This window comes from Aethalodelphis obliquidens, unplaced genomic scaffold, assembly GCF_003676395.1.
Source record: "Aethalodelphis obliquidens isolate GAN/ISIS:26980383/991018 unplaced genomic scaffold, ASM367639v1 scaffold3, whole genome shotgun sequence".
Classification (NCBI taxonomy): Eukaryota; Metazoa; Chordata; class Mammalia; order Artiodactyla; family Delphinidae; genus Aethalodelphis; species Aethalodelphis obliquidens.
Genome location: NW_020837947.1, coordinates 15,304,675 through 15,327,946, shown reverse-complemented (window position 1 = coordinate 15,327,946; position 23,272 = coordinate 15,304,675). Strand labels below are relative to the sequence as shown.

At 43.6% G+C, this 23,272-nt stretch overlaps 1 protein-coding gene across 1 annotated transcript; it reads left to right on the top strand.

Moving 5' to 3' along the window:
• The first annotated feature begins 851 nt into the window (after nucleotides 1–851).
• Nucleotides 852–22,163, top strand: IYD (iodotyrosine deiodinase). The gene is made up of 5 exons (XM_027079328.1): nucleotides 852–1,043; nucleotides 12,303–12,494; nucleotides 15,114–15,273; nucleotides 19,743–19,899; nucleotides 21,693–22,163. The coding sequence occupies exons 1-5, from the start codon at nucleotides 866–868 to the stop codon at nucleotides 21,873–21,875; spliced, it is 870 nt and encodes a 289-aa protein (XP_026935129.1). The 5' UTR covers nucleotides 852–865; the 3' UTR covers nucleotides 21,876–22,163.
• The last annotated feature ends 1,109 nt before the right edge of the window (nucleotides 22,164–23,272 follow it).

The window sequence follows — 23,272 nt, the reverse complement described above, 5'->3', positions numbered from 1 at the left end:
GACAAATAGTCTATGATTGCACTTAGGGTTCCTAGAATAGTCAGAATCATAGCGACAGGAAGTGGGTTAGAGGTTACCAGGGCCTGTGGGAAGAGGAAGGGGGTAGTTACTGCGTAATGATTAGAGGGTTTCTGTTTGGGATGATGAAGCAGTTTGGGGAAGAGTGGTGATGGGTGTACAACATTGTGAATGTACTTAGTGCCATTGAACTGGACCCTTAAAAAGGGCTAAGATGGTAAATTTTATATTGATATTATTATACTTTATCACAATAAAAAAGTAGAAAACAATAGTTCATGCTGGTTGAAAAAAATTCAAATAATGTAGATACATATAAGGCAAAATGTGAGTGAGAGGCCTGAGATAGGCAATCCTTCCCTGTCTCCAAAATCCCGGGACAAGATCCCGGGAGATTTGGTAATCGCTCAAAAGGGGCATGGAGATTGGTTGAGAAGGGGCCAACTCCAGGTGATTCCTAGCTTCGGGCCAGCTGAAGACACACTGCTCTCAGAGAGAATCCACAGGAGGAGGAGTAAACACTTTCCACCACTGCTGGTAAGATCTAGTGCATTAAAGTGTTTCCTCAAATCCTGGCAATTACTGTCTAAGAATATATTGATGGAGCGCACAGTTTAAAAAAGTTCACGCACCAGTGCATTCCCAGAGCCACAACACACCCGGGACACACGGCTGTGATCTTTTCTCCTTTGCAAAGTCCTTGCAGAGTCAGCGAGTTCACTCTGTTCCTTCCCCCGGCCCCCCCTCCTTCCTTCACTCCATCTCCCAGCATTCCCCACTCCTGTCCCTGTTTGTTTAAATACCGGCCTCGGAAGTATTGGCCCCATTCAGAATCAGCCTCAGCGCCATGTTTCTTCTGACTTCAGTCTTGGTAGCAGTTGTCTGCCTTTTGATGGTGTGGATCTTTCAAAATGTTGATGGAGGAACCCAGAGAAGGAAGGGGGAGCCTAGAGCCAGGGCCGAGGCTCGCCCCTGGGTGGATGAAGACTTGAAAGACAGCACTGACGTCCACCAGCTGGAAGAAGGTAAAGACACTGGCCATGTTGCTTGGTTTCCAACTTCTGTATTTTTATGATGAGGGCAGGTGGATGGTGGGGCTTATGGAGAGGAAGAAACATAGGCAGGTCAGTTTCATCATCAGCCTCTGCCGTGTAAACAAATCAGTGTGTGACACAGACATCGTTTCTCTCTGGCGGTCAGCTTGTCACCCCTGGCACCAAGCTCCCTTTATTCCTGGGTCCTCAGTAAAAAGCTGTTGAGGGGGCGACATTTTCCCTGGCTCCAGTCCTCTGAGGCTGCTAAAATCTTTCTGAAGGGGCACATCACAGGCTGGGGGGGGGCTGCGGGTTAAGTGGTCAGGTTTTGATCAAGAACTTTGGAATAAAAAAGGGGCATCTACGTAGGGGCTCGCTACCCTTCATTGCACCAGTCCTGTGGGTCACAGATAAGAGTGGCTGCTGTCCTCCAACCTGAGTGTCCAATTCAGTAGACAAGGCCATAAACAGGCAAACGACAGAGAGTAAAACAGAGACGAACTGGGTGGAACTGATTGTAAGGTGTTTTGAGAAGGCTTGGGGGTTTGGTGGGGCAGCTAGAAAAAGGCTGAACCAGGTCTGGGGCATTACTAGGATATGAATACAAAGGTTAGGAGGCTAAGAGGAACAGGATGCGTCTGAGTCCGGAAGCCCAGGGAAAGATGTCAAGAAGATGGAAGGACTGTACTGACCAGGGGAGGGGTGAAAATGAAGTGGGGTGTTGAGGGCGGGCCGGGGCATGGCTGACCTGAGAAAGAGGGGGTGATGAAAGAGGCAGGCAGGAAGGGAGACGTTCTGGAGGAGCTTTGAGTAATCTGTGTTTGAGGTTTATCTGAGGTGATTTTGTGGGATGGATTCGACTTGGAAGAGGCTCAGTGACTCTCAACTGGGGTAGTAATGCCTCCACCCTCCCTCCCTCCAACAGAGGCCACCTGGAAGTGTGTGTGTGTGTGTGTGTGTGTGTGTGTGTGTGTGTTCTAAGTTGTCCTAACCTCAGGATTAGGGGGTGGGGTATAGAGTTGGCACTCAGTGCTGGGAGCCAGCAGTGCTGAATGTACTGCCCAGGAGGATCCAAATTCAGGCAGCCTCCTGGCAGGGCAGCCTCTTACTCTCCCCCACTAACCCCGAATGCCAATTATGCCAGTTGAGAAGCACTTCCGTTGAATGAGCACGAGACCCACTGTGAAGCTGAGTAAGGATCTGTTCCAGTAATGATGGGCTGGGCGGTGGCGCCAGTGCGATGCAGAGGAAGGGGTGAACTAGAGGAACGGTCAAGGAAGAACAGGGTCTAGTAATAAATTAGACATGAACAGAGGGAGAAGTGGGCACGATTTGGAGACTGGAGGAATCAGAATAACAACTGTCATCAATGGGTGCGGGAAGGGGATCCGGTTTAAAGGGGGAGCTGTTGAATGTAGTGCAGGACGTGTTGGATTTGAGAGGATAGTGACCCATTGAAGCAGAAAGGCAGGGAGGTTTCTAGGTGAGGGATCCAGGCCATAGACACTGACTGGAGAGTCACCAGCATAGGGGTGATGCTTGGAACTTGGAAAACTAATGAATTCACTGGGGGGTATTGCTAGAGAGAAGGCTGAGGTTAGAACTTGGCGGGGGGCACCTTCAGATAAGAGGAACTGCTGGAAGGAATGGACTCAGAAAACAAGGCGTGGGAAAGGAGGGCCAGGGTAGTAATAACAAGCCCTCACATAGTGCTTCCGGTGTCCAATGTCACTTTTACATACGGTGAATCGTTTAGTCTTCATAACAATACAGTGAGGCAGGCACTATTATCATGTCCATATTACAGGTAAGGAAACTGAGGCTCAAATCGGCTAAGTCACCGGCCCAAGCAATTAGTGGTAGAGTCAGGACCCAGGCAGGCTGGCTCCAGAGTTCAGGCAATTCGCTAGGCTGCTTTTCCAAAAGGATGACCCAGAACAGAGGGGGCAGGAGATGGCCAGCAGGGTTAAACATTCCCTGAGAGATCAGAGGTAGTGTGTATGGAGCAAAGGCCGCTGGATTTGAAGACCCAAGAGTTTGAGGGATACAGAGGGGGTGATAAGGCTGGTGGGGAACCGGGGACCTGGGGCTGAGCCTGAAGGTTGGGAACAGAGAACAAAGCTGTATGGCCCCCTTCTGCTTCTCCACCTAATGATTCACTTTCAATCCTCTGCCTCTCCACTCTCTCTTCCTCACACAGAGAAATGAATTGAACACATAGTGGCCGCTCGGCAGCCGTGAGCAAATCTCCCCAGAGTGCAGAGTTCACAGTCTCTTGTTGGGATTTTTGTTGTTTACATAAGTGATACTTACTGAGGTCACACAGTCACACAGGTGGTAGGTAAGGACTAATGTTTAAACTCAGCCTCCTCTGCCACCCAAGTCCCTGCTCTTAACCATTGGGTGGGTGAACACAGTCTAAGAGAGGATGTATAATTGGAGAAGAGAAGGGATTCCATTACCAAGGAAACATGAGATGGTTTTGATAACAGCAAATAGATACCAGATTCAAACCATTTTGAAAATTAACAATCAGGGACAAAACAGTAAAATAAGTATTGTGGGCCATTCTAGTGTGAGTTAAAGAATATATGGGTACCAATCTAGCTTCCGCCGGCTCTGATTCACAAAGAATTCCTATTCGACATTCATAGATCAAGGAATCAGCCTGTTTGGGGGGACGGGGTGTGGGGAAGGGTCGGGGGTACAGAGAAGACATGCGGATTAGAAGTCAGACACAGACTTCCTCTGGGGACCAGTCACACATGGCATCCTGTTAACGCATTTCAGTTCCCTGTTTATCTGTAGCAGAGGTCTGAGGAGGAGAAATGACTGGTATTTAATCTCAAAGTGGAAACCTCAGATCGTTTCCTTAAAATGAATGGGAAATACTGAACAAAAATTCTCTAGTCAGGCCCAGATTCATGAAAGCTCATGGAACTGGAAACAGGAGAAAAATATACAGGAAACGCATCTTATTAAGATGTGTCCATTTTAATGTTAGTGGGGATTTTCTTCACTCAGCTTCACTAGCCATCCAGAAGCTAATATTCTAACTGAAATTTTGATTGTCCCAGTGACCACTAAAAAAGCCTTTGTTAACATTTTTATCTGGTGTGGGCAGCACCTGAGAATAAAAATGTTCCCTCGGACTTGGGCAAGGACAGATTTTTATATACCCACAGGCAGCTGTTTCGAACCTGTTCATTGGATCAATGACAACACATCTCAGTAAAAGCTTAAAAGGTCAGCCAATCAGAGATGGATTCACTCCAGGACCAGCCCCTCTGAGGGCCAACCAGTCAACAACAGTCTCACCCAAGTAACGCTGTTCCTGCAGATGATATCAACCCTCTTACACGCCTGGAAGTCCACCAATGCCTGAACTCCGTGCTTCCCAACCAAGTGGTGTGCAAGAGCTAGCCTATGGGGCTAGCGAGAGCCAACGGATAAATGTTCAGGAAATTTGTGGGCCATTTGTTCAATTGCCAATAGCTTGAGATCGGGCCATCACGGGAGTGTTTACTCTATGGAAATTGGCAAGTGCTATAAACCAGGGCTCTTTTTTCCCTCTTCTCAGAGTGCTGGTTTACCAGCACACCACTGACAAAAACACTACGTAAGGGCAGCAGTCATGACCAGCACAGATTTCCTTTGCCCCAGGAAGCAAAAAATTCAGCTTCATCTTTGCATTTCATCATTCTTTGGCACACCTACGTGTGCATACTTCTGCACGGCTAATTTTAAAAGGCTGGTCTACCAGGGCTCCTGTAAGACATTATGGTTCTAGGACAAAGGACAGGTAAATTCAAATTCAGATGAGAGAATGTTAGGGAAAGGAAAGGACTTGAATGGAGATGTTTGTCCTTGGGATCAAGTCTGGGTGGGTTCTGCTGGGGAGAGTGAAGCTCAGTACAGAACACTGGGGACACCGGGGACACCACGAGAGGTAAAGGGGCTCAGAAAACAAGTTCTGTCAACTTCACCTGGGATAGCGTTGCTTTCTTCAAGGCCTTTCCATCTGGACATCCGCAGACTCCCCAGCCCCCAACCCCCCCCTGCTGCTGCTAGTGAGGTAGTGAGTCTATATTGCAGTCAGGGAGTTGAATGGCTGAGAGGCCCACGTAGGAAGCAGAGCGATGGCCGAGACAGTGGGAAGGAGGAGTTCTCTGAGCCGGTGTTGAGCCTTGAAGCTGCTCTCATTGCCGCCATCAGAATCTGTCTACTGTGAGAGCCGTGTCACCCTGAGCCTTATTAATACTGGTGCAGGGAGGGAACAAGGGTGACATGACACAAATTGGCCTTGTAGTTTCATAGCTGGAAAACATTTGGCCCATTTGCAAAGATTTTGAAGTAGAACTGCAAAAACACAAAAGCAATTCCCGTAGAGATGCAGCCAGAAAAAATGCCTCTAAGCTAAACATTAAAGGATAACCGTGGCCTAGAATTACTTGATCATTAAGCCTAATTACGGAGCAATTTAGGATTCCTCGGCATTAAAGCAATGATAAAAGGCGTGTTGGTCTTGGTGTCAATAGCAAACCCCATGTATGGCAGCACAGGACTTACATTAAAGGCAGACCACTGTAGCGTGCGTTTATTTTAGGATCTGTGGGCTCCACAGCTTGAATGAATCCCCCAGCGTTGCTTGGCTGGTCTAGGGTGGAGGCGGGACAGCTGCGGAACAGAGGCTGTTCTCTTCCCTCTGGTGAGGGCTTATGCCTTGGGGGCAGTCAGGAGTTCAAGAGGAAGGAGAGAGCTGTGCCTTTTTTATCGGTTCACTGCCCTGAGATCCCCTGGAGCTTCTTTCCCTGCTGGCTCAGCCTGTCCCCTTTCCCCAGGCCAAGTGTAGACTTTCTGCCCTGGGAGAGGCTCCGGGAAGAGCAGCGCCCCTGTGCTCTGCTTGGATAGCCCTTCTGGACAATCCAGCGCAGTGGTGGTTGGGACCATTTGTCTGCTGTGCTCAGAGATAAGGCTGTGCAGATAAAGCTCAGGGAGCAGCCCCTTCATTCCGCTAGAGTAGGAGCGCCTGCCCCGGACTTCAGCTGCTGCAGAAACTGCCGTCATGCCGCTCGGCTGCCTTTAGTTTACACAGATGCCGAAGGGACTCGAAGTTAAAGAGACCTTGCATGCATTGGCTCATTTTCCACTTACTGACTGCGGAGGTTGCCGGACTTCATGACAAATGGTGTGGGAGTATCACTGGTGCTGAAGTCTTTGCTGACACGTTTGATAAGGTTCGGGGTTGATACTGATGACATCTGGGCTCGGTTCAGAGTGGATTGCTAGAAAGCTGATAGCTGTTGCCACTCTCCCACCACACTTACTTCCTCAAGCCAGCAGGGACCTGCTGTGTGGCATGGGGAGCTCTGCTCCACGTTACGTGGCAACCTGGATGGGAAGAGCATTTGAAGGGGGGTGGATACATGTGTGTATGGCTGAGGCACTTTGCTGTGCACCTGGAACTAGCAGAACATTGTTAATTGGCGGTACTCCAATATAAAATAAAAGTTAAAAAAAATGTATACAGTGTGGGTCCCCACTGCCCCAGCTAGTAAAGCATAAAAAAAGAAGTTTCTCAGTACTAGCTATGAGCTAACCGTGGTCCCTTTTGGTATTGTAGTTGGGTTCTCAGTGTCTTTGAAGTCCCCTTTTCACGAGCGTTCCCTCTTGCCTACTGGACATTTACTGCAGCCTCCCTTATCCTCAGGGAATACGTTCCAAGACCCCAAGTAGATGCCTGAAACCCAAAGTGTTTTCCTGTTCGTATGTACCTATGATAAACTTTAATATAAATCAGACACAGTAAGAGAATATCCAAATTGCCAGCATCACTACTCATGTGCTTTGGAGTCATTATTAAGTAAAATCAGGGTGACTTGAACACAAGCAGTATCCTGACAGTCGACAACCGAAAGGCTACTACGTGACTAATTGGGTGGATATGACTAATTGGGTGGATACGTGGACAGAGGGATGATTCACGTGGGTGGAAGGATGGAGCAGGACAGCCATGAGATTTCATCATCTTACTCAGAATGGTGCACAATTTAAAACTTATGAATTGTTTGTTTCTTGAGTTTCCCGTTTCATATATTCAGAACACAGCTGGACATGGGACACTGAAATCTGAGAAAGAAAAACCTCTGATAAGGGAGGATTACGGATTACTGTATTGGGGGAAAAACCACTGATTAAGGAGTTAAGAAACCTAGGCTATAGTTCTGGCTCCATGAAGGATTGCTGCCTGGTCAGGAGAAGTTAATTGTGCCCATTCATTCCTATTTCTACTTTTGTCCCACCTTCCCCAGATGGTTCATCTCTCATCCTCTTATCTCATTAAGAAAGTGTCAAGTGTCTTTTCGTTTTTTTTTCAGATGTCCTTAAATCAATATAATAGTTGTAGTCAGTTGAACTATCCTTGTGGGTGTTTTTGGTAATTCGTTTCTATGGCCTTCTCATTAAAAAAAACCAAAACCCTTAATTGTGAAATGTAATATGCTTACTAGAAAAGTGTATGAAAGATAGATGAATGGCTTAACAAATAATTTTAAGCAAAAATCTATATAGTTATCACTTAGATCAAGAAATATAAATTTCCAATACTCCATAAACCCCTATATGTTCCTCCCCAGTAACAACCTCTTCCATAACCTATAGAAGTAACTATTAATTTGAATTTTATGGGAATTACTTCTTTGCTGGTCATTCTATTGGAAAATTACATATAAATTTTTTTTGAGGTCTAGGATACTGTTACTTATTCCAGGGAATATTCACATTTTCACCTATCAGAAGAGCAACGTCCTCACACTCTGGGGCAACTTTAATCTGAGCTCAAGGCTTACGGTTCCCTGGATCACTCACAGGATATTACCTTAGGCTCTAAGACACCAGGGCTGGATTACTTACATTTTACTCTTACTATTGTAACATAAATCTTCAGGCCCTGGATGGCCCTGGGGGTTGACTTTGGTCACCACCCTTTTATCTCAGCTCAGCCTCATGGCGGTATCTAGGTAATTGGAAAATATTCTCTGGACATTTGAGTGCCGATCTACCCCTGTGGGTACTAACCTTCACCCAGATTTTGACTGTGATGTTCTACAGTCACAGATTAGCTCTTCAGTACTTAGAAGAAAATGTTCTATATGTATTTTACTAAGGATTTTAGCTTTCTTTACTTTGGAGGTTTGGTAAATTACGTAAATAACCATTACTGGAAGTGAAAATCCTTTAGTAAATGTCACAAGAATCAGAATCATAACCAAAACATCAGTTAATCTATGGCATCAAAGTGGATTTGTATCTACTCAAAGAAGGAAGTAACGACTAATTATTTTCTATCACACAGTGGAAGGCATGGGATTATATCAGGCAAATTATATATCAGGCAAATATTATATCAGGCAAATATTCATTGGCTTTCGGGTGTTTGTGAATGATGAAGATATGTGATAGCATTACATTCAGTTTTCTAAAGACACAGTTTAGGTAGTACAGTAATAATTCAGGTAAGGCATACACATGCACACAAATAAACCTTAATGGTTTAAAACAATCTAAATTTGTTACTTTAATGAAAGTTAAGTGCTGGGCATTTTCAGCCATTTTATCATCGCGGACTCTGATTATCTGTTCTTATCTAAGTAGGAGTTGCCTCCTACTGGTGATATGGCTTCTCTGCACGGGTCCCCGTCAGGCTGAAAAACATCAGAGCAGATTCAGGAAAGTCTTCAGCCTCTGTGTAGAAGAACCGTCTACTCATTAGAGTCCACTGATATTTTCAGTGTCTATTTCTTGGGCAGACTTCCTGGTGAAACCTTATTTATGTGATTAAAATTCCCTGAAAAGTCCAACTCACCTCAACTCATTCTGGTCTGATGTACCGAGGTCCACTTTCTGTAGTAGCCTCTTTGGTATCTTTTGCCTCCTAGATTCTGGGAGTTGATGAAGTCCAACAACAACCAGAAATCCAAGGCTAATTCAAGATAAGCAAGGAGTATATATATAAATATATGTATATATACTCCATTCAAAGCATTCCTATTTTTAACACTTTTTAACTTTTTGAATACTGCATCTTAGAATTTCTTTCAGTTGAAATCTTTGTAGTTCACATTTAAATCTTCGTAGTTCAGATCAAAAGTATTGTCTACTCATGGGTTTGAAAGGAATGAAGAAACACGTATTCAGAGGTAGAGCTTCAACTTCACCTATTGAATCCTCCATTGCATCTTCATCTTCTGTAAGACCTTGAGCTACAGATAATGGGTTTCCACAGCTCTGAACAGGAAGGAAATGGGGGAAACAAGAAGTGGCAGAAGCAGGCAGGTGTAAAGATAACTTTGCTGTAGGTAAATTGAACAGATTTTTTTCTTATGGTTAATATTTTTGTATCTTGTTTAAGAAATCCTTCTTCTCTACAGGGTCATGAATATAGTCTCCTATATTCTTTTCTAAAAGCTTCAAAAATTAGTCTTTCATAATTAGAACGGTGGTGAGAACAGGCAATATGCATTAATTTTCAATATCTGATGGAAGAGTTTCAATGTTTCACCACTAACTATGTAGTTGGTTCTGGATTGTTTTGGTGTTTTTCCCCATAGTTAGACTTTATCAGGTTAAGAAAGTTCCTTTCTACCCCAATTTACTAAGAGATGAATGCCAAATTTTATCAGACACCTTTTCTGCATTACAGCGATTATTAGCTTGTGAATGTAACAAACAACATTGCTTTTCTCATGTTAAGTTAACCTTGCATTCCTGGGGTAATCCCAACTTGGCCGAAGTGTATTGTTTTTTTATATATTGTTGAATTCTGTTTACTAATATTTTGGTTAGGACTTTCTGCATCTATATATATGAGAAAGTTGAGCCTGTAGCTTTTCTTTCTTTTAATGTCCTAGTCAGGCTTGGTAGCAAGTGTGCGCTAGTCTTATAGAATGAGTGGGTGGCGGACGTGTCCTCTATTTCTATTCTTGGGAAGAGTTGGAGAAAAGTTAGCAATAATTGTTCTGTGAGTGTTTGGTAGAACTCCCTCATGAAGCCATCCGGGCCTCTTCCTAAGGGAATCTTTTTTTTTTCCTCTGGCTGATTTTAAGATTTTATATTTGATTATAAAAGGTGTGGGCTTCTTTTCTGTTATACTGCGTGGGATTTACTGGGCCTCTTGAATCTGTAGATCTGGCATTTTTCATCAGGTTTTCATATCAGATATTCTCTTTCAAATATGGTCTCTGCCACATCCTCTTTCCCATCTCCTGCTGTCACTATCATCACGTATATTAGAACATTCTCGCTCTGCTTTATTTTTTCTTGATCGTTCTTTTATATTTTCTGTCTTTTGGTCTTTCCTTGCTCTATTCTAGATATTTTCTTCTGAGTTGTCTTCAGTTCATTAATTCTTCCTTTAGGTATGTCTAACCTGCTATTAAACCCACCCACCAAGTTCTTAATTCTATTATTTTATTTTTCAGTTCTAAAAGTTCTATTTTAAAATATTTTCTATGTCACTTTTCATCTTTTCCTGTACCCTACAGATTTATATATGCCTGTCTTTTTTTCTCCCCCCTCTAAACCTAGTAATCATAGTTGTTTTATCTCTTGAGTCTGATAATTCCAATATTTGGAGAATTTGGTGTCTGTCTCTATTTTTAAAAACCTATTCTGCTGTTTCTTGATCAAGATACTCTTTTCGTATGTCTGGTTGTCTTTTATGTGTTGCTGATAATTGTACTTAAAATTATTTATATATTGGCATTTGCTTCTGCTGGGTAATGGGGGTATTTTCAGGCAGGACCACACTATTCCAAGTTCAGGTTTGAGGCAGGACCCATCAAAATGTTATAAACTCTTGGGGGCTGATTTATTTATTTATGGCCGTGCCATGCTGCATGAGTGATCTTAGTTCCCTGACCAGGGATGGAACCCGTGTCCCCTGCAATGTAAGTGCCGTCTTAACCACTGGACCACCAGGAAAGTCCCTGATTTATTTATGGTTCTTAGTTTTTCTAAGGATGTAGTCTTGGGGTCCCAGCTTGTTAGACTTCCCATCGTATATGGACCTGGGCTTTGATTTCTGTCCAGCTTGATCCCTGAAAATATAAAAATAAAAATTCAAATATATTGGGATTGGCAGATGTTATCAGGGCAAATGCAGCGTCTGTGCTTATTTACTTCTGCAGGATCATATTTTCCCTTCACTTTTGGCCTGGGAATTTCTTACTATGCTGTCAGTAACTCAAAGAATTTAAAACGGCTTTATAAAAAATTATTTATTTCAAGATCTTAGTGGTTTTCAGGGGACTTCCCTGGTGGTCCAGTTGGTTAAGACTCCATGTTTCCACTGCAGGGGGCACGAGTTCGGGGAACTAAGATCTGGCCAAAAAAAAAAAAAAAAAAATAGATCTTAGTGGTTTTCAGCCAACGGAGATTGTTTCAAATAAGTTAGTTCACCATTAACAGAAATTTACATTTTTCATCTTTATGTGCGTAAAAGTTTTCTTTTTCTTGATTTATAATGAGTCTGGGCTTTGAAGGACAGTCAAGATCAGAGTTTCAGGATTCTGTAGACCTATTTTTCCCATTTTTGCTTGATGTTTTTGAGCTCATAACCTTACAGATATTTTGAGAACTTTATTTCCTTCTCCCCAGTGACCACCTTACGACTATAAGGGAGTAAAAATAATTTTCTCTGGCTGAGACCACCACGCCCCCATAATAAAAACACATTAACGAGAGAAAAACAAACAGAAGTGTAATAACATGTATATCTCTTGTGTACATGGGAGAGACCCAGGAAAACTGAGTAACTCCCCCAGACAGCCTTAGCCACCACCTTAATCCATCTTCAGATAAAGACAGAAGAAAGGCATTGGGGACTGGGGAGACCCAGTTAGGGGAGGTTGTCAGGAAAAGCAGAGCAAACAAGGGTAAGATTGTTACAGAGATTTAAGTCCACACCTTCTCTGTTGACAAGAGTTTCTTGTGATTTAGAATCATCCTTCTCTTCCTGGTACAGAGAGGGAAACACTTCCAAATAGAGATTTCCTTTATAAATGTCTCTTACAATAGGATGACTTCTATTTGGGTTTTCAGAACGTCTCCTGTGTCTGCGTTTCCTAAAAATAGTTAACTCAAAATAATTCTTATGCTAAAGAGACATATTTTGGGGGAGGGGCATATTGCACTCCCTTCATGACCAAGAGAGATCCTCTAATTTGCTGTCTTCCTTGTTCTTACTGGCAGACGCTGACGACTGGCAAGTGTCAGAGGAAGAGGTGGAACACATCCCATTCTCCCACACCCGGTATCCTGAGAAGGAAATGCTTACGAGATCCCGGGAATTTTATGAACTTCTCAATAAGAGACGGTCTGTTAGATTCATAAGTAATGAGCAAGTCCCAATGGAAGTGATTGATAATGTCATCAAAGCAGCAGGTCTGTAAGTGCACAGTGGGTCTTAGAGAACGTCCGCTACAAGTGACAATAGTGGAGCAATGTTGAAGTTCAAACACAGTGAATAAAGCCTGGAATGATACGTTTACCTGTAAGGTCTTACCCAGGTGTTGACTGACTGCCAAGCACAAGATGATTTCCACTTTCTACAAACTTTTTTTTTTTTTTTTGCGGTACGCGGGCCTCTCACTGTTGTGGCCTCTCCCGTTGCGGAGCACAGGCTCCGGACGCGCAGGCTCAGCGGCCATGGCTCATGGGCCCAGCCGCTCTGCAGCATGTGGGATCTTCCCGGACCGGGGCACGAACCCGTGTCCCCTGCATCGGCAGGTGGACTCTCAACTACTGTGTCACCAGGGAAGCCCTCTACAAACTTTTAACTATTACAAACTTCTCGGGAGCAGATGTGACAACAGTTCAAAACTTCTGAAATTATTCAACATTATAAAATTTTTGAAGAATGAAAATTTCTGAACACATTATTATACATCAGAAAAGAAAAATCCTTACTTTCACCTCACCTTAAAACACACACACACACACACACACACACACACACACATTTATACATTTCTCTTTTGGGAACCGAATTTCTTATATTACACACCATGATGCTCTAGTACTGTATTCTAATGAACTAGCAAAATATATTCATGTGAATTCACAAAATAAATCAAAGCAAGGCAAACATTTTTCCCCCTCTTTTGCTTTTTATTTATTTATTTATTTGTCTGCTTCGGGTCTTAGTTGCGGCTCGCGGGATCTTCATTGCGGCGAGCAAGATATTTTGTTGCCGTGAGTGGGCTCAGTTGTGGCACTGGGGCTCAGTAGTTGCAGCACACGGGCTTAGTTGCCCCACAGCATATGGGATCTTAGTTCCCTGACCAGGGATCAAACCCACGTCCCCTGCATTGGAAAGCGGATTCTTAACCACTGGATCACCAGGGAAGTCCCCCAAATGCATTTTCAATGTAAATTAATATCTATTCCCAGAGGAATAGATGAGAATTATAGAAAAAGGGAGAGGAGATATGAGAAAGCCCCCTATTTGAGAGTCTCCTCTGATTGGATTCTTATTCCTATATAAATCACATTCAAGTTCATTTGCAGAAATTATTGCATGACTATTATAAACCCATTGCCCAAATTAAAAGGAAGTAAGAATAAAACAGTTCACTTCAGTTAAGAACACAAATACACTAGATTGGTGAGTCCTTTATCTACCTAATAGCAGTTACTAAATTTCTTCTGTGTATAGATCTGTATCTAAATATGTGGGTGTGTGCATATGACATTCAGAGAGGTTTGGCATAATTGAAAACATTAAGGGGCAATTTATTTCTTGTGTTTGGTGACACCAATATTTAGTGAACAGACGACGTGTACAAAGTGAACTGGAATCCCTCTGTTCAGAAATTTGGGCTTTATGTTCAGATTTGACTTGCATTTCACAGTTTAATCATGCCCTCTCTACCACGGGGACTTGTGGATGGTAAACTCATCAAGGCTGGCAGGCCTGAGACCCCTCCTGTAGAGTTTATGCCATTGAACTACTCACTAGGAAGAAAGAAATACTTGCTTCTGAAATATACCACCAGTGGGTCACCGTGGTCTACTTCTAGAAACTTCTAGAAACTGTGGTCTACTTCTGTCCATTTCTAGGACAGAGAGGTGACACCCAGATCAGAAGCTGGGCCAGCCCATGGCTGGAATCTTTTTTAAAAAAATATTTATTTATTTATTTTGGCTGTGCCAGGTCTTAGTTGTGGCATGTGGGATCTTTAGTTGTGGCATGCGAACTCTTAGTTGCAGCATGCATGTCGGATCTAGTTCCCCTACTAGGGATTGAACCCAGGCCCCGTGCATTGGGAGCACAGGGTCTTACCCACGGGACCACCAGGGAAGTGCTGCTGGCTGGAATCTTAAAGGGAACTTAAGCTCCTTGGGTCCCATGATGCACTATGAAGCTTTGTCTGGGATATTGGGACTGATCCAAGGGTGGGCTGAGGTTTCCCAAAACCTGTAAGAGCTGGAAGACACTCTGCTGTGTGTCTGAGTGCCCAGGGCCAAGAGTTCTCATGTGTTCACTATAGGGCCACAAACCCCACAGTGCCACACTCAGAACTTTGATATAGGCACTAAACAATTTATAGTTCAATTGCCTTTTGGAGATCCTTTTGAAACCATTTGCCATTTAAATTTTGCCATCTCCAATAAACTTCCTGACTTGGTCATTTTTCAAGAATATCAAAACAAACAGCATTTTGGAGGCTTTTGGCTATCAGAGCTTCCCATCTGTGTTCCCTTATTGGTCACAGAGTAGTGCCTAGGGATGTTTTCTCTCACATGATCAGAGAAGCAGTGATAAATTCCCCAAACCTAGGAACTACTGGCTTTGATCTCGGTTAGTTGGTTTGGAGACCCTGACAGAGATGCTGAACAAAACGGGCCTGGCAGCAACATCCCAGAGGCTACCGCCAGGCATTTTGTGTGTCAGGTGATCTAACTTCATTTTGAGCAACTATGAGTTACGTTTATTCTTAATTAACAGACTCAGATTTTTCTTGCAGTTTTAATTTCTGATTTTAATTTAATGGGTGATAGGAACAGCCCCAAGTGGGGCCCACACAGAGCCCTGGACCTTTGTGGTTGTGAAGGACCCAGACGTGAAGCATAAGATTCGGGAGATCGTTGAGGAGGAAGAGGAAATAAACTACTTGAAGAGGATGGGACCTCAATGGGTTTCAGACCTGAAGAAACTGAGGTACAAAAGTGGGTAGAATTAGGCTTGTTTGGTTTGGCTTCCTAAAATGAAATAATTATGACTTCAGTTTTCTAGTTTTGTTTTAGGTGTTAAAAAGTTTCATTTTACCTGTGGAAGAAATAATGGAAATTAACTCAGGCCTCACCGCTGAATTGCCTTGAGCATACGTATTGCGCAGGGGTGAGGGATGCCGACTGGAATCCCATCTGGGTTCACGTCTTAGCTCTGGTTTTCCAGTTGCAAGACCTTAGGCATTTGCTTACTCCCTCTAAGTGCACTAGTCTGGTTTCTCCAGAGAAACAGAATCAATGGGGAGAGAGAGAGACAGAGAAAGAGAGACAGAGAGAGATAGAGAGAAACAGAGAGAGAAAGAGATTTACTATAAGTAATGGGCTCAAGTGATTATGGAGGCTGAGAAGTCCCAAGACCCAGCGGAGTCGATGGAATAGTTCCAATCTGAGTCCAAAGGCCTAGGAACCAGGAAAACCAATGTGTAAGTTGCAGTCCAAGTCTGAGTCCAAAGGCAGGAGAAGACTGATGTCGCAGCTTAAAGGCAGTCAGGCAGACGGAGAAAATTCTCCCTTATTCCACCTGTTTTGTTCTATTCAGGGCTTCAACGGTTTAGATGAGGCCCACCTACGTTGAGGAGGGCAATTTGCTTTACTCAGTCTGCCAATTCACATGTTAATCTCATCCAGAAACATCCTCACAGACACACCCAGAATAATGTTTAACCAGCTATCTGGGTGCCTTGTGGCCCAGTCAAGTTGACACATAAAATCAACCACCACACTTCTGTTTTCTCACCCAAAACGATCATGTTAAAAATTTGGTATCAGGATTAAATAAGATAGAGGCTAGGAGTAGGGCCTGAGAAGCTAGAGTGCTTGGGTTCAAATATGAGGTCTGCCGCTTATTAACCTATCTGTGCCTCAGTTTCCTCATCCGTAAAATGGGAATAAGTCTAGTATCTACTGCATTATGAAAATTAGATGAATTTGTAAGCACTTAGAACAGTGATGGCACATAGTAAGGGCCACATGAATCGGGTAAATAAATAGGCTATGACCCATATAATTATTAGTAAATTGTGAAATACTTCTCAGGATCTTGAGTGACGTAAATTACATTTTCCTATAAATAGTCTCGTACATGATCTCACTCAGCAGGCTTTCATCTTAGTACATGTTTAATAAAAGTACAAATTTAGTAGAGGTATAATATTCATTAGGCATTAGTAATTTTGCAGGCTTCCTTATCTCCAGGGAAGAAGCGGATTGGAATTCAGTGTAACTGGCTTTACCGTGAAATTTCAGCGTATTCGGGTAGACACGTGCGAGGTTTCATTTTTTTTCTGGAAACTACAACTAACTATGTTTGTTAATCCCACTTTTCCCATGGAGGACCAGTCACCCTACACAATATCTAGGATGGATTCCATAATTTCTCGGTCATTTTTGTAGTTAACACAGTCACTTTCAATTTTTTCAGGCTCAGCCTTGTCATTTTAAAACGCTGGTCACAGGGTCCTGTTTACAAATACTGCCCTCCCCACAGAGGCATCTCCTTTCCCTTCTAACCCCTTCTCAGGCTGAGCATGAGGAGGGATGGGGCACAGATATTTGTCCTGACCTCTCGGAAGGCCCTGAGGGGAAGCCAGCTTGAGTTCTTGGCACGTAGCATGTAGAGGTACTCGTGCCTCTAGCTCTCAGCTCTGGGCCTTTAGCGGCCAGTTCCAGCACCAGCCATCCAATACCCGCTGTGACACAAGCCTAAGAAAATGCAGTGTGATCTCCGTCTTGTGGGGTAAAGCGGGACTTCTTCTCCGGTAGCCAGGGCTGGGTGGTGAGAAGGATGGCCTCTTAGTCCTACTCCTGTCTCATTTATTTGCCCCAGAGGACAATTTTTTTCCTGAGATATTTAAACCCTATTGAAATTGATGTCTATTGGCGTTGTAACTTATGGCTGTGTTGTGGAATAAGTGTAGGATATTAATAATGAATATGTAAATCTCATTGCATATTCATGAGAAAAAACGGATGGGCAAAGTTGAGTCTCTCTTCTTAGAGAGAGGCTGTGCTCTGTGTGTGCCTGCTGCCAGCCCTGTCACTCCCCAAAGAAGGCAGCATCAGTTGCTCTCTTGTCTCTGTGCTCAAAGCACCTAATACACACCTTCCGTGCATTTAAAATAGCCATTACCACATAGTTATTTAATTATTGGCCTACTTTTCTTCTCATTTTATAGACCATATTTTAGAAACTCTTGTGGTACACCAAGATACTCTTGAGAATCCAATTAACATTATAGACTTTCTCTGCAGACAATATGCGTGCACACACACACACACACACACACAGATATACATATACATATATATATGTATATATATATACATATATATACTATATATATATACACACATATATGTATAGTACATATATATATATATAGTGTCTCTAGGATCCAGAGACCTCTAGTTTAAAAAAGTCTTACATTGTAGCACCTAGCACAGTGCTGATGCATAGTAGGTAATTAAATAACTGTTAAATTGCATCACAAATGAACATATGTCCTGATAGCCAGTTTGAGTCAACTCTGAAACTCATAGCTGTCATTAAAGGCTTGATATACAATCTGGTCCAACCTCCCCGTCAAGCCTTCTTCTCCTGCTGCTGGCGTGAGACCCTTCACCCCAGGTGGACGGTGCTAATTGTCCTTTCTTAACAGGCCTCGGCACGGTGCTATCTTTTTATTAGCTCTAATATGATGTCACGATACATTCTTGCAAAATTGAACAAACCCAAAATACTAGCTACCAATGTATGCCTAGGCAAAATAAGTACAAAGATTAGTAAAAATTGCTAACCTGCCTCTGACCTAGTAAATTGCTTATTCTTTACCTCATATTTAACAATTGTTTTCAATTATTCACTGTAAAATAATACATAGTAATAATAATAATATTAGCTAACACATACATGGTACTAGGTACTCTTCTAAGCACTGATCTATTTGGACTGGTTTTACTGTCGCAATAACCATTGGAGGTGAGTGTACAATAGCACATTTTACATTTAGGGCACTGAACTGTGAGAAGGTGAGCGGTTGCCCAACGTGGCAAAGCTAGTTGACTCCAGATGTTTTTTGTAAACTATTAACATTCTCCCACTTTGTAAAGAGAAAAAGAATTGATACTAGTCACATGTGAATAAGCTGGTTGAAGTATGGTAAAGTAGCTTTGAGAATGTAATGTATAGAAATTAGCAGTGTACAAGGAACTGTAGAAAATACACACGTGGGTTTAATGTGTTTTAAAACAAGGAAGCGTAACTAAGCTAAGAATGAAATGAGTGGTGACTATCTCTTGCTTATTGATGACATAATTTACCCTAAGGAAAAATTCCAATGTATAGCATTGTATGAGTATCTTTCCTTTGAATATCTGTGCTAGAGTGAAGCGTTTGCCAACATGTACGGGCAGGGTAATGAAACAGAGAAAGATATGCTCTTATCTGGAAAATAAAAATGGAAACTCAACATTTATACCTCCTGTGAGTTATCTCCCACTCCCACAAAAGTTTCCTTCCTTTTCTCCATAGCTAGGCTAAGAACGTTACCATCTGCCCACCTGGAATTTTGGTTCAAACTCACCATCACCTTTTTCTTCTCCCTTGTGCACTCCTGTGCCGGATCTGTCAGCTCCTGCCTCTACAACTCCCCAAGTTCTCCTGGGCCATTGCCCTTGTCTCCTATCTGGTCCCGTTTGAGCTGGTCCTTTGCCCACACCCATCCGTCTCTTTCTGAAACAGATCCTATTGCGTGATGCTTCTGCTCAGAAGTTTGTGATAACTTTCCATCAGCCGCTGAACCAAGTCCAGCACCCTGCAAAATCTGTATGAAAACTGCGAGCCTCCCAACCCGTGCCCCACCACACACACCATCGTCCAGCCTACCAGGCTTCTGAAATTCCCTGTCCAGCCAAGCATTCTCCTTCTGACTCTGCCCTTTGCTCATCTCTTCCCTGGGCTGCCCTTCCCAATGCCCCTTCTCTAGCTGGTCTTCAGGGCCCCGCCTCAAGAGAAACTTTGGAAATATTCTGACAATCTTATTCAAAGCTAACATTTTATTTTTGGGCTCCTAAGGCCCTTGTCTTATATTTCTTTAACAACACTTACCAGGTTTTAGTTTGCTAAATTTGGCTTACTGCCCTCTGGGTTATAGGATCTATCTTTGTATCTTTCAGCATTTCACGTGTCTTGCTATATTAGGCCCTTATTAATACCTGTTGGGATAGATAGACTTGGGATAGAAAAAGGTAAACATGATGTGAACAAAAATCCTACTCTTTTTCAATTTAAACATAAAAGACAAGGAAATGTTTCTATTTTTAATGTATATAAGGTGGTAAACAGGGAACAAAAAAACCATTAAGAGAAAATATTCTGAATATCTTTTTTTCTCCCTTTAGGACCAACTGGATTAAGGAGTACTTGGACACAGCGCCTGTTTTGATTCTCATTTTCAAACGAGTACACGGTTTTGCTGCAAATGGCAAGAAAAAGATCCACTACTATAACGAGATCAGTGTTTCCATCGCGTGTGGCATCCTCCTAGCTGCCCTGCAGGTATGTCACCCTCCCACTGGGCCCAAGAGAGAGACTTAATACTTGGGGGCCAACTGTGGTTTTATTTGCAAATTTCAGCTGAGTTTCTAGTTCAGGGACAGGGATTCCTCAGTAAGGGAACTCTGTTGTGAAAACTGCCTCTGGAAACCTGGATTGGTGAGGATGATGTTTCTAACAAGCTGGCATCCTTCCTGGAAATTTACTTATAACATTATTTAAGGGTCAAAAAACGGTCGCTGTGTTTGCCTTCATCTGTAACCACATGAAGCTTTAAGGGCTTTAGTAAATACACATGAAGAGCTTCAGAGCCTGAAAGTTCCAGGGCCTGGCTTCTCAGCTGTGTTTACTGTTGTCTGAGCCAGTGGGATGATTCAATAGCTATAAGGGGAACTCTATCATAGAGCTCCTGTCCTCAGAAGTTGAGTTTACATCGTATTGAATTAGAAAGATGTCCATGTGCTTAAAAACTTTCCATCTACATAGTAGCTACAGCCCTGCTAAGCGTGAAACAGAGCAGGATTGAGGTCTGCCTTCACATGATTCAAGTCATTCGCTCAACAGATATTTTCTGAGCTCCTTCTATGTGGCAGATCTCAGGAGTCACCAGGAATAGTCACCTCGTGAACTGTACGTTCTGGTGGGGACTGCAGTCCTGGGAGAGGGTGGAGAGTGACAGTAAACACGTGAAATAAATAAAACAAACAGGATTATAAGAGCGAATCAGCCTCCTTTCAAGGGAGAGTAGATTCCAACAAACTATGTGCTTCTTTGTTATCTCAAAGAAAAATGTGTTTGCTGAAAACTTGCAAAATAGTCATTGTGACATAAAAGAGGAATATATTTTTAGATGACTTGAAAAACTGTTCCAAAGGAGCTGGCATCCTATTTACCTCCCAACTCTGTAACAGATAAAGGAATTGCTGTGCTACGTCAGACCGCAAGGCACCGTCCCCGTCAGGGTTCCTGAAGAGGCAGTTTAGGCTTGGCGTGGGTTCCCTTCACCTGTGCCTTCTGTGCATTCCCATCAGCAACTTTTCCCACTTTACTGTGGAGTTTGCTGCCCTCTAGCTTTCTGTAAGGCATAAGTCTGAGTGTAGGTCTTGATTTGTGAAGGAGGAAGGAATCTTCTGGAAGCCCTTGTCTGGGCAGATTGCACAGAGACTGGAGGCGTGCTCGACTCCCAAAGGCAGTTCCAGAACCTCCTTCTGGTCCAGGCTTAGCAATGAGCATCTGACGGGAAAAGCATGGAGGGATGGAGAGGGCCAACTGGGAAAGTGTCTTGAAGTTTACATGTGATTTTTATTGGATGTTTATTATTCGAGGGGGCTGGGAAGAGGTTGGTGGAGTATTTCCTCTACCTCTTACATACCTCTTGGCCACTAGGTCCTCCCTCACTGGACATAGGTATTTTCAGCTAGGGATGACGCTCTGCTTCCACTGTTGGTTATATAACCACAGGAACTGCCTTTTGTTTTTCCGTTCCTTTGGTGTAGTTGGATTCCCCAAATTTCTTTCCATGAAATAACCATTCCCATTTCTTAAGCATCAGTGAAAAATGACTGGTATTTTCTTCTCTGAGAAGCTTCCCACTGTTTGGTTAAGAGAAGGTGGGGTCTGAGGAGGTCGAGGAGGGCAGGTAAGATTCAAGACACCATGGCCCAAGCTGGTCGTTTCTTTGCCACCCAACTTCAGGGAAATGATGGGACAAGCAAATCTTATAGGGACTAGAACATGCCCAGGCTGGGATTTTGCCTGCTGACTTTAAAATGTTTTCTTTTCCTCTCCTGTTACAGAACGCGGGACTGGTGACTGTCACGACCACTCCTCTCAACTGTGGCCCCCGTCTGAGGGTGCTCCTGAACCGCCCTGCAAATGAAAAGCTGCTAATACTGCTCCCTGTGGGGTACCCCAGCGAAGAGGCCACGGTGCCTGACCTCACACGGAAACCTCTGGATCAGATCATGGTGACTGTGTAGGCAGGACACAGGCAGGGACGTGCTGGAAGGTGATGCCCCCCACTCCTTTCTCCTGTTCCTTTTGGGAGTACAGGCTGCTCTCTCCCTGGGTGTTCCTGGCACTCCACTCCACAGGGCTGGCCTCTGTGTGTGTGAAGAAACCTTTGCACTTTCTACAGCACTTTGAGTCTGAGAAGCCCTGCTTCCGATAGTGTGATTAGCTGAACCATACAAAGTAAGAGATGAATAGGTATGTTCTCTTCCATTTCTTATCCACTTTGGAAATGCATTAAATTTTTGCTAAGAACATGCCCTTGGTTTTTAAGGTTTTTTAATTGTTCCAGAAAACTCACGGGTGATTTTTTCTTTCACTCTAAAAACTCAAAGAGGACAGAGTCATCAGAAAATTTAATATAGTCCCAAGAATTCAGCTATGTGATGATTTTTAAATTTAAATTTAGACTGATCAAACAGTTTTCTGCCCCCTGCTTTCTGGTGGCTTTTAGGCAAGGATGTTTTTTTTTTTTTTTTTTTTTTGCGGTACGCGGGCCTCTCACTGTCGTGGCCTCTCCCGTTGCAGAGCACAGGCTCCGGACGCGCAGGCTCAGCGGCCATGGCTCACGGGCCCAGCCGCTCCGCGGCATGTGGGATCTTCCCGGACCGGGGCACGAACCCATGTCCCCTGCATCGGCAGGCGGACTCTCAACCACTGCGCCACCAGGGAAGCCCCTATTCTGCCAGTTTTTAATGAGTAACCTTCAAAATAATTAAAACATCACAAGCACAGAACAGAACAGCGCGTGCTGGGTAGACTGGCCGCCATCTGGACATATAGATGGTTAGTCGCGTGGCCCGGAGTGCGTGTCGCAGCTGCCTCGCACCAGCTGGTTGAAGCTGGTGGTTAAATATTCAGGAATTTTGTGAGCCAGTTGTTAAACCATCTGCAGCTTGAAATTACCCGTGGTGGGAGTATTTACACCATGGCAACTGGCAGGAACACACAAATCAAGGCTTGCTTTCTTTTTCTTAAAGGGAACTGTCTTCCAGACACTAGGGAGTTCTAACTGTGCTCCCCTTCTTTTCTACTCTCCCCAGAAGAAACACACTTATCCTTTTTCTCCAGTTGGCAGTCACACTGTATGGAGCTGATGGGGTCACAGGGTGCCGGGCAGGGACTGCCAGCTCTAGCCCTTCACCTGTCACGCTCTGTCTTCCCTTCCAGGGGTGCTGCTCACACAGGTACACTCAGAGCTCAGATAATTGCTCATCAAAAGCAGCTCTACTCACCTCTCTATCCCCTTCCACTGTCTTTTTTCTCTTCTATTTTTTTTTTGACTCAGATCCCTCCAGAAAAACTCTCCTGTCTCTTTTCACTTCATTCGTGTGTCACACGGTGCATTGATAAGATCATCAATCGT

What these genes read in the sequence shown, in the direction of transcription:
- IYD (XM_027079328.1), top strand. Translation starts at nt 866, where the DNA reads ATGTTTCTTCTGACTTCAGTCTTGGTAGCAGTTGTCTGCCTTTTGATG. An exon ending in TAATGTCATCAAAGCAGCAG is followed by an intron (nt 12,495 to 15,113) that starts GTCTGTAAGTGC and finishes AATGGGTGATAG; the next exon opens with GAACAGCCCCAAGTGGGGCC. An exon ending in TCCTCCTAGCTGCCCTGCAG is followed by an intron (nt 19,900 to 21,692) that starts GTATGTCACCCT and finishes CTCCTGTTACAG; the next exon opens with AACGCGGGACTGGTGACTGT.